Source organism: Brachypodium distachyon, chromosome 2, assembly GCF_000005505.3.
Source record: "Brachypodium distachyon strain Bd21 chromosome 2, Brachypodium_distachyon_v3.0, whole genome shotgun sequence".
Classification (NCBI taxonomy): Eukaryota; Viridiplantae; Streptophyta; class Magnoliopsida; order Poales; family Poaceae; genus Brachypodium; species Brachypodium distachyon.
Window position 1 is genome coordinate 2,022,133 of NC_016132.3, and position 11,297 is coordinate 2,033,429.

An 11,297-nucleotide genomic window follows, 5' to 3' on the forward strand; every position below is an offset into this window, starting at 1 on the left:
CCCTGTAATACTCTACTATGGCTTAAACTAACATGTCGATTCTTGTCTCCGCTTACAGAATGAGGAAATCTGGTAGGAAACCAACCAAACAAGATCTGTTGTCATCACCAACAACGAGCGACCTGCCATGCACACAACCAAGATTCAGATTGCGACGACATCTTCTCCAGCGGCGACATCAGCGTCCGCCCCATCCCCCGTGGCTCAAGCCTTCGGGCGGTGGCAGACTCCTCGGTCACAGCAGCGGCAGCCTACTTGATTCCTCACGATACAACATCTACTCCATGGAGTTCATTTTCAGTACAGAATTTAAAGTAGATTATTGGTACTTGAAATGAAACACTTGCTACTACAGTATGTTTTTTAAGCAGAAAGGGGAGGGGAGTACTACCTCCTCTCAGTGTCATTGCTTCTATTTTTTCTAGAATAGTCATTTGCTTCTATGGCATGGCCTACAACACATGAAATGAAACGCCTACTACTGCATCGCAAATCAAAAAGGAATTCAACTGTGGCTAGCCGTTAGTTACTCAGTTATCAGCACATGTCGACCTTCAATCTCAATACAGATTGCTTAGTTACCTAAAAAGGCATTTCAACTCAAGTAATAGGGGTATCGAAGTAGGATAGCTGACCTTCGCAAGTCGCAACCCCTAACACAGATAGGTTGACATCCTCAACAAACGCCAATCTCAACAAACGCAGACGCTCAGCATATATATACATATATATAGAGGAGAGGCTACAAATTTGACAGTGACAGTATTACTTTCTGGGCGCATTCGTTTCACATTAATCTGCAGAGTCAAGAAAACTGAAGAATATCATATCTTAGTATATTGCAGCCACAACAAGAAGCATGGTCAGGGTGTCCCAGAAACAGCACGACTTTCTGATTGCAACAAACACAAAAGTGAAAGTCCTCCAAGACAGAAGTATTAACTACGGAGTAGTGCAATCACAAATCTAGAACAAAAACGGTGTCCTACAACTATGGCGTTAATTATGTCAATGCAGAGGGTAGGTTCTGCACACCTGATATTCCTCATTACTTGTACAAAGCAAGGATCAGCTGCAGAAAATTTCAGTTTCACGTGGTCAGAAACTACTATGTTACAGCATATTTTTCTTGGAATCCATAAAAAAGTGTGTCGCCCGTTCTATACTAAGTTGGTACAAATATTGTACTCCCTCCATCCCATTTTAGGAGGCGTACTACTCAAATTCTCATGTCCCAGTTTAGCAGGCGCAGTACTCCTTTTACCCTTCGCTTCCGAGAATACCCTCACTTCTGGTCCCACGCGAGCTGCCCGCATGCATGCGTAATGACTCTTTCCTTCCCCATGCATGCTGCGTCCCATCAACTTCTCCAGCCCCACGATTCCATCTCCTTCCTTCTCACGGGCCACAGCCATCCAGTACTTCTTCCTCCTTCGGTTCTTCTTCACAGCCATGCCCATGACCATGCCCATGGAGCTCGCGGATTCGCTCGACGCCGCGCAAGTGCAGCTGCAGCACCTCGATGCCGTGCAGGAGCACCTGCAACACCTCAACGCCGTGCAAGAGCAGATGCAGCACCTCCACGCCGAGCGCGCGCAGCGACTGGATGCCATGCGGGAGAGGCTGAACCGCCTCAACGCTGTGCAGGAACAGCTGCATCACCTCCACGACGTGCGCCTGCAGGAGCTCGACGCCGCGCGGGAGCAGAAGGGCCACCTCGATGCCATCAAGAGATGCTGCAGCACCTCGTTACCGTGCGCGCTCAGCACGTTGACACCATAAAGGCACTGCCTGCCGGAGCAGTGCTGGTGGAGCCGCTGGGCGTCGAGGCGGTGCATGCTCAGCACCCCGACGGCGTTGAGCAGCAGCTGCTCAACGCTGAAGCGTGTAGTACAAATATTGTAGTAAGTGGACGACACTAGAATGTGTGGCGAAAACATTTCTCCATGTTCTTACAGGACAAATCAAGAAAAAACACAGATAAATCCTCCAATTTTGTTTGTTGCTTTGAACAGGTGAAAGCAAGTGAGGTGTTGCTAAATCTAACAGATTTAAACCAGTAACTTATTTTGCCAAAAAAAAATAAACCAGTAACTTATATGAGTGTTCAGATGACGAGCAAAACCAAAGCAACAGTCGTGGACTTACAGCAGTCAAAACACGACCTGGACATTTTGAGAGACACAATCACATGCACCTTTCTTCAGCAAACTTAGGTTCTAGAGCAAAACATGATTCATGCAGAAAGTTTCCCAACTTGTCAAGAGTGCCTTTATGAAGGCAAACTGCAACAAAAAGGTTCTCGTTCACACACACAGCAACAAGGATCAGGTTCATCAACCAACCACAACCAAAATTAACCACCATCCAACACCTAGTTCCAGAACATGCTTCTGCTTGTCATATTTTTTGTTAGACAAGATATAAAGCTAACGACTATTAAGACATCGAGATGAGACGATACGCCACTACTGCTGCAAAGGACGCTGCTGTCAATATGCTGAGGATGAAACTGAAATACAATCCAAATCGGACATCCTGAACCTCCGCTGGATTCTTCTTCTTCTTCTTACCCCCCCTCTTCCTCCTCTTCTTCTGCTGAGGCACTTGAGGGACGATCGCTGGATTTAGCATGTCTGCTGCTTGCAAAAAAAAAAATGTAACAGGAATTAGGTACAAATACGGGGAAAGAAATGCATATAACTTCTCAAGGGAGCAATTTTTATGGCCGCCTTGTCACAACCAAGTTATGATCAGATCTTGAGAAACAATTGAGCCCTGAGGCTACAAATGTTGCTCTCTTTCTTTCTTCCAGATTTCATCACTGTACCATGAGTGATTCTATATACAGTACTCCCTCCGTCCAACAAAGGATGTCTCAACTTTGATCAAATTTGAATGCACCTATACACGGTGCATTCAAATTTGATCAAAGTTGAGACATCCTTTGTTGGACGGAGGAAGTACTAGATTTCGAGCTGAATGTGGCCTGGCAAGAGCTATTTTGATACGGTAGGCTAGCTAGGCACTAACAACTAACGAGATAGCAGGACATTCAAAACTGAAGAGGTAACAAAATAAACAATGGATAAAAGAGACAGCACATGGGATCGTTAAAAACAAGGATGCAATTTGATCTCGGAGTTACCTTCTTTTTCTTCATGCAAGTTGTAGCCCTTTGTATAGCCTGGTTTCTCAAGTCCTCCTATTTGGCATGATCCTTCTGCAGTCACTGTTGGTGCTGTAATTTGCAAGGGACTGAAAAGATGGAAAAGTTAAAGACAAATCACAAAATAATTCGTTTTGATAATGAAGCAGAGACATTTTCTGTGTAATAAACTTTGTTGAACTCATCCTAGCAAAAGGCATGCAACAGCAGTAATCAATAAGAAGCCAGTATATAGAAAATAGCATACTGGAACAAGTAAATGTAGAAATATATGAATTACCTCAGCAGGACGAATGGATCAGCCACATCTGCCTCTGCAAAAATTTGGACAAAGAAACAGTTACATACAAAAGACGGGAAAGAAATGCAAATTAACTTCTCAAAGGAGCAATCATTATTTGTGGTGGTGGTGGGGGGGGGGGGGGGTCATGAACAGATCATGGACCAATTCAGCCAACACCATCCGACAGTGGTAAAATTGGGTCTGGTTATGCGGAGGTTAGTCCACCAGACATGGCATGAAAGACCGACAACATGGTAACAAAAGGGCGTTGCTTACAAATAGACATTGTTACAAGAGGCTTGGATGTCTGGAGTGGCAATTTCATTACAGTTGATGCATTTTCCGAGAGAGCCACTTGTATTTTGGTACTTTGTGGTCCAAATGCCACCTGAGGATAAACATGTCTATTCGTTGAAACTTTAATTTGATTTGAGGACTAGATTTGAATTAGCATCAACAGTTCCTTGCTATTTTTTCTGTTTATTTAGTTAGAGGAATAGTATGAGTCAGTTCATTACCGCCTCAATTCACAAAGCGCTGTGCTAATAATAAAATAAGTTAATTAGGTACGAGACCATCCTACAAAAGTCAGGAAATGACCCCATGATTCACCATGGTTGTCAGACAATATCAGCAGCTATATTAGCTTGCATACTTGCCCCTAACCATAACGTGAATCTATATAACATGGAGGTTACGGAACTGGTAGCTGAGCATGCTCGCTGCCTACTTGTGTGGGCGGGGACTTTTTAGAGCAAAGGCACATACTGCTAGCACATTGTTTGATCATGGCTGCAGCCTCAAGCCAATTTCTAACATAAGAAACATGTATGAAGATTGACAAACAGCTAACAATCCAATGGCAACAGCGTTGATACTGAAAGGTACATCCGTAACAAACAGACAACCAAGGGTCCAAAAGTTAACATAGTATACTGCTGGCTAACTCACATGACACAAGGAGAGAAAAAGAAGGTGAAATTACCATACCTGGTGTCATGTAGTTGAGGTACTTGGGGAAGGAACATGGGAAGTACATGGGGAAAGTGCAGGACGTTTTGGTAGAAACCGGGGCTACTGCCTTCACAGCCACATGTTCCATGTCAACTGCAATGATCCAAGATGTCCCTTCTTCAAACTTCAACTTGGACATCATGTAAAGAAGATTATCATCTTGCATGCTCAAGGTAGGGACAAGGGAAATCAGGTTCTTCAGCTTAAGTTGATTGGTATTTTTGTCTAGCAGTTCTGGCAACAAAGCTGCATAGCTCGAATCAATTGAGATGTCATCAACATCAACCGTGTAAAGCTTGCGCCAATTGTCCCACGAGACTTTCCTGCTCCATGTGATTGCTTTCCAAGTGCTGCCGTTGCTCCTGCACTCATCGCACTCTATCTCAACGAACTTGATGAGGTCCTTGCAGCAAATGACATCACAAACATACTCAACAGCAATGGAAGGGGTGCGGCTATCGTCGTCAGGAATGCGGACCCTTGACGCGGGGAACGGGATATACTTGATGACTGGCTGCTGGTCAAACACGTCAGAGAGAAGAATAACCCCACGCTTCAAATCAACCCAGGCCAGTGAGGTGCTTCCGACAGCCATCTGCTTGGTGATGTCATGTGCATCAACAAATAGAGCTTTTTCAGACTTGTGCAGGTTCAGCAGAACCTTCTTCCTGGTCCATGACCGTTTCTTCGACGAGAATACGTAAGCATAGTACTGCGGGTACGCAATATCAGCCGACTGCCACTCCCACTCAAGGAAAGCCACAGCATAGTCACGGTGGTGGTCGCCGCAAGAGGGCAAGATTGCAAAGTACTGGTTTTCGAAGTCCTCAACCACGTGATCGGCAGGTTCCGGAAGCAGCTGGAGTGACGGCTCCTCAGAAGCTGTGTAGAGGAAGAGGTGGAAAGAGCGCCAACTAGGGACGTCGAGGACGACGCAGAAGAGGACGAAGGGTCCCTCGGCGCAGATGATGAAGGGCGGGTGGGAGTGCAAGTCTTTCTCTGGGATGCCGGGGCAGTCGACGGAGAAAGAGGAGACATCCGGCGCGTCGACGAGCCAGAAGGACACCGCCACGGGTTGGCCCTCGCTCGTCGTGCACTCGGCCGTGGTCTCGTTCCGGTCGACGGAGATAAGACCGGTCTTGTCGAGCAAGACCCATTCGGGGAAGACGGGGCGCGGGGAGGGTGCCAGGGCGTCCGGCCGGAAGGAAACGATGGAGGGCGGCCGCGGCATGGATCTGCAGATGGTGGGTCGGCGCAGCCGCAGCCTCTGGTGGAGGAGAACGAGAAGAACTTGGCAGCGGAGAACGAGGAGGCTTTGGCGGCAACGATGTGGCGGCGGCGGCGGGGCGCTAGGGTTTCCGTGCCCGCAATCGCCCCAAGTTCTGTCGGGGCGAAAGAGAGGGGGGATTTTTTTTTTCTTTTTCTTTTTCTGCCGTGGCGAACTGGTAAGCGAGTGGCAGCGTAGGTAATTTCCACCAAGTACAGCGTCTCCGGGAGCTTTTTTTTTTGTTTTTTTGAGAATCAGCGCCTCCGGGAGCTTGGTGTGGCACTGTGGCCATCGGGCCGGGGGCCATTAAAAAGCCCGAAGCCTCTATCCTGAGCCCTGACCGCGGGCCGGCCCGTATGCCGTGCCGGAGATAAGATTTTTTTTCTACATTGGATCCATCGTCTCTCCAAATTCTGGCCCAACCCAACTATTTTGGCATCTGTCCAGTTCCTGCCCAATCTAACCTTTTTATAATAAAAAGAAAAATCTTATTACAGCCTTATGAAATGGTTGGCTTTCCTCAGGCCGCCAGGTGAGGTTTCAACTCCCCCCACTCTCACCTTCCAATCTACGGACTAGAATGTTTTTCACGAGAGCTCCGTCCTAGCCGTCACCGTTGAAAATTTAGCGTTCCCCTCGCCTCCGGCCGCTGTCTTGCGCTGCGAGGTGGGGGAACCTCGGTTCCTCCTAAGAGTATTCAGAAGTGTCTGCCTATTTCATTTGTTTGGTTCTGATTGGCAACGCAATGACGGAGTTTGTGATGCTGTCACGAATAAAGATACTCTGGTTCTTCCTCTGCTGTGGTGGTGCCTCAACTGGCGTTGCTACGGAGCCAGAAATTTTTAATCCCCGTGGGTTTAGTGTACCCGATCCTGTGGATCTTGGGTTCATGTACTCGCAGATCCGTTTATACGTATTTGTTAAGTTTTTGTTAGTGCGTCATGATGCTTTTGTTGGTTTTATCTTTTGTAATTTTGGAATACTTCTCTGGCGTTTTGATGAAGATCTTGCGGTTTGACAACCTGCACGTTTAGGGGATCATCCCCGGCCCAAGTACGTTCAACGCTCATGGCTTCTCATCTTTTTGGATGAGCGACTCAAGGGGCTTTTCAAAATCTTTAAAGGTAGTCAAGTTCGTGCAGGGATACTGGTAGCGATGTTGCTGCTACAGTCTGATTGCAGTCTCTATGTTGAAGACTCAGCAGAATTTCATGTTGCAAAGTATGATATCATGGAAGAGATGTCTTTAAGAGATTTCATTGTAATTCTTAGTTATAGGAGTTATCTTATAGTTTTTAGAGTCCATGATCCAAAGCATTGTACCTATAATGGTGACCATGTTTGAATAAAGTTACAGGTTATTCAAAAAATAAAATCTACGAACTAGATATTCTCACAAAAAAAAACTACGAACTAGATCGTGAATCCCTAGCCGCCACCGGGAAAAAAACCACAGGTGTCGTCTTCGTCGGTTTCCTCGTCTCCGGTAGCCTATTGGTCATCAGGAGGTGGAGGGGAACCACGGATCAACAACTGGCCATCGTCTTGGTACCTTTTTTTTGTAAGATTTTGTGTATCCTTGGTGACGGCGTCCTGACGATGGAGGCGATGATTTTGGTCTCCCGGCTCCATCCCCGTTCTGACGTGGCTATCATGGTCTACTCCATGGAGTTTGTTTATCTCACGGTTCGTTCTTGATTTTGGTCTACTTCCTCATCGGTTCGGCGATGATTCGTTGGTTTGACAACCTGTCTTTCGAGGGGTGTGTCCCCAGCCACCGCGTGTTCAACGATCTTAAGTTCTCACCCGTTGGGGCGGACGGCTCATGCGGCTCAGTAAAACCTACAAGGTTAGTCCAGCTTATGCAGATTTGGTCTTCTACTGTTTCATCACCAGAGATTTGGAGAAACATCAAGATGCATAAGACGCAACTAGAGAAGTTGGCTTCAAAGATTTTTTATGTAACTTTCGGTTTATCCGAAACCTTTGTTGTCGTTTTAGTTTTACAGTTGTACTTTATTCGTTGAATAAATAAAGCCAGATCGTTGTTTTAAAAAAAAACTCCCGCACTCTCGGTACGGAGAGCTGCCGAACGGGTTTTAAATACTTGGAGAACAATACCAAGAACTCTAAAACCTAGTAATCTAACTAAGAGCTCCAAAAGCAAATCTAAAGACAGAAGAAAGTATATGTTCGTCTACCAACTTGCCATATTATGCTTCATGGAAAACCCTAGATCCGGTGTCATCTCCATGTCGCGGCACAGCCGCCGCCTCCTTGCCGCAACGCACACTACCACAGAAACCCATATCAGTAACGGGCGCAAAAGGCCATCGGTGGCGGCCCGAGCACCCGCCGCAACCTGCTTGCCACTGATGTACCCCTCTATCAGTGGCGGGCGCTAACTCGACCGACACTGATGATATACACTATCAGTGTCAGTCAACCTCTGACCGACACTGATGTTGTATGTGTCGGTCCCCTGACCGACACTGATACCTTTTCAGTGTGCGAGGATGTGTTTGAGAGCTTGGTTCAGTGTCTCAACTGTCACTCAAAGCTCTCATTCACTTGGATGCGCTTCTGGGAGTACTCCGATTACATTCAGAGTAACTAATGTGTTGAAACTGTCTCTTGCCAAATTGTGTTTTCTGAAGCCTGTTGGAGTGGGAGAAAATAAGAGAATCCTGAAGAAGATTTTCAAAAAATGTGTGTTTTTGTAGTGCTCCCTACGCATATGTGTGTTTGTGTAGTGCAGCTTCTGAACACGAGAATTCTGAGCATATGGTTCACAAAATTAGGTACATATCCGTGCAGGGACGTGCGAGATGAAAACATGAATGAGTTTGCTGGCCCTCACTCTGGAGGTGAGCTCAACCAATTTCCACACTATTTCTCAAAATTGACAGCAAAAGAAAATTCCCGTTGAGGGGTTGTTTTTTTGCGAAGGGATAGCTTGAATACTTGATGTATGGAGACCATGTCTGTGTTCGTAAGGTTCTAGGTTGTTTCTCTTGTGTGTGTGTGTGTGTGCGCATGTGTGTTGAGCAAAATAATGTTTGGGTTCTTTGGGGGTAAAGCTTGGTGCACATGTATGGAAGTTGTCTGGGTTCCATATAGTGCTGGCCATTATGCAATACTCCCTCCGTCCCATATTAAGTGACTTTCTATTACATGTATCTAGACGCTTTTTAGGTGTAGATATATTCATATTTGGACAAATTTGAGTCACTTAATATGGGACGGAGGGAGTACAATATCGGCAATATTTTAACTGTAAATGGGTGACATTGTGTTAGTACAGGTTTGATAGTTCATGAGTTCTGCGATAATGTACACGGCAATAGCACTTTGTTGCTTATATGAAGGTTGATGTTAAATTATAAAAAACGCCAGCATCTGTATTCTCTGCAGTTTCATGCACATGAAAGGGGTTTGTTCTGTCATTGCAGTCTCAGTTTGGTTCTTGTAGTCTAGATTAAGGGGCTAGATACATATCTGTTAACTGTTACCTAAAATAGATGTTCACAGGATGAAGCTGTAAGTTCCGCGGCTCTTAAGAAGATATATGAAGTAGTTTCTAGAATCCAGATCACCAGACAAAAAGGAACATGCTCGGAGTAATGCTTTTAAATGGTCTTCCTGCAAGATCTCAAAATAATAACAATGATGGTTGGCATGTAGATGCAATTAAGTTGTTGTAAGATATGACAAATTTACTGTTGGTTGTTGTGGAATGTGAGAGATGCAAGCCACTCCTGGTTTATAATACCATGTACACTTGTAGTGAGACTTGAATTAAGCCTGCATAAAGGACACAATTGCGTGACACTGAGAGCTGATATCCTGTAAGAGTCTATATGTTGTGTTATCATGTGATTTATACAATAATAGGCTCCATTATTAATTTTTACACTGAACTGATACAATTAAAAGGGTTACTTAATCTCATATGGTTATCGCGTGTGATCATGCCATTGCGATGCATATGGTTATTGAGATGCTGTGTTAAAGCTCTCAGGTTACACTCCGTAAGACCGTTGCAACGCACGAGCATTTCAACTAGTTTAATATGGTTCTACACTTTGTTATTATCCCTGTACCTTATGCAGCTGGTATTCTGTTAAATGGAGTCTTAGTGTTGGTGTTCAAACATATTTGAACAAGTGGTGGTAAAGGATTGTTCTGCATTTGCAGAGTAGTCACATTTAACCGAATATGCATATCTAATTTTTCAGGAAGGAGAGCAGGTTTTCTTTGGCAGATGTTTCGTTCTGTTCATTATATTTCTTTTCTTTATAGGTGATTTGGTTCCATGCTTGAGCAAGGAGAGCTTATAGATGGATGTAATTGTGTATCTATCGTCATGTTCAAGTAGATATCATGTTCTCTTACATGCATACAACTATAAAAGTACCTTGTATACATTTCTATTGTTCAGATTCAGATTAGCCATGAATTCAGAATTGCCTAACTTATATAGTTTATGATCCCATTGAAAACAAAAGAATACCATTTAATAGTACATTACTTGCACGATACTTTAGCTAATTTACTGACATGATTCTCTTTTTCACACATGTTTTACTTAGTATACTATTCTAAGAAGATTTCTGCTCCAGTTTATGATACTGGCATCAGTGGAGGGACTTAGTATACTATTCTAAAAAGATTTCTGCACGATACTTTAGTTAATACCTTTTATGCTCTGAAGGATTTTACATCTGTTTTAACTTTATTTGCAGATTTTGCCACAAATTTCTGCCACAATGCACGGGGTGTCATGTACTTGCATCAGTGAAGGGACTGATAAATTTTGCAAGCATCCTTGGACCGAAGTCCGGCTGGAGGCGCTCGTGATGCATCCTGGTTTATCTATGATCCAATTTTCATTGTTGAGAAACCTGAGACGGGCAATGAAATGGTACTATTGCATCTCATTATCTCCTCTGGAATGAAATAAAAGAAAATCCAATCTATGAATATTTTTCTTTTCTGGAGCCATCACCACATATTTTATTCCATTTCTATTTTGCTATTAGTTTAGAGCAGGTGCTTCAGGGCACATTCAATCATATTGGCTATCTACTCCATTAATAAATTCTACAACTTTTAATGAATTTTATGCTTTTGGTTTCCGCATGTAATAGTCATTCACATGCCATTTTTTACAGTCACATTGGAGCAGATGCACAAAGCAGATCCTATCATGTCTTCAGATGGAATGCTTATTGAGGATATAAACGATTATTACCTCCGTGCCAAGCTCCACTTGGTAGATCTTGTGGGTTCGGAACGGGCTAAGAGAACTTGTTCTGATGGCCTTCGGTTCAAGGAAGGTATTTGACATATTTGTTGATTTAGATGAACCCTTCATCCAGGATAATCTCGGCCCCGAACTAAAGCTAATTTGCGCTTCTTAGCATTAGGCGTTCATATAAACAGAGGACTTCTTGCTCTTGGAGATGAGAAGAAGAGGAGAGAAGGTGCCCATGTCCCTTATCGGGAGAGCAAACTCACTCGCATTATGCAGGTTATATTCTTCTAACGTAGCTGCACAAATG

The 11,297-nt window shown here is 44.3% G+C and overlaps 1 protein-coding gene across 2 annotated transcripts; it reads right to left on the reverse strand.

Moving 5' to 3' along the window:
- Nucleotides 1–2,180: 2,180 nt before the first annotated feature.
- On the reverse strand, nt 2,181–5,917 carry LOC100840509. Of its 2 annotated transcripts, none has more exons than XM_014898250.2 (4): nt 4,443–5,917; nt 3,450–3,483; nt 3,149–3,258; nt 2,181–2,636 (listed from the first exon to the last, which is right to left on the reverse strand). In XM_014898250.2, the coding sequence occupies exons 1-4, from the start codon at nt 5,695–5,697 to the stop codon at nt 2,440–2,442; spliced, it is 1,596 nt and encodes a 531-aa protein (XP_014753736.1). In that variant the 5' UTR covers nt 5,698–5,917; the 3' UTR covers nt 2,181–2,439. The 2 variants fall into 2 exon arrangements, with proteins under 2 accessions (XP_014753736.1, XP_010230445.1); XM_010232143.3 differs by having other exon boundaries at nt 2,181–2,639; nt 4,443–5,916.
- Nucleotides 5,918–11,297: the final 5,380 nt, after the last annotated feature.

What these genes read in the sequence shown, in the direction of transcription:
- LOC100840509 (XM_010232143.3), bottom strand. Translation starts at nt 5,697, where the DNA reads ATGCCGCGGCCGCCCTCCATCGTTTCCTTCCGGCCGGACGCCCTGGCA. An exon ending in CCTCAACTACATGACACCAG is followed by an intron (nt 3,484 to 4,442) that starts GTATGGTAATTT and finishes AAATTTTTGCAG; the next exon opens with AGGCAGATGTGGCTGATCCA. An exon ending in CTTGCATGAAGAAAAAGAAG is followed by an intron (nt 2,640 to 3,148) that starts GTAACTCCGAGA and finishes TTTTGCAAGCAG; the next exon opens with CAGACATGCTAAATCCAGCG.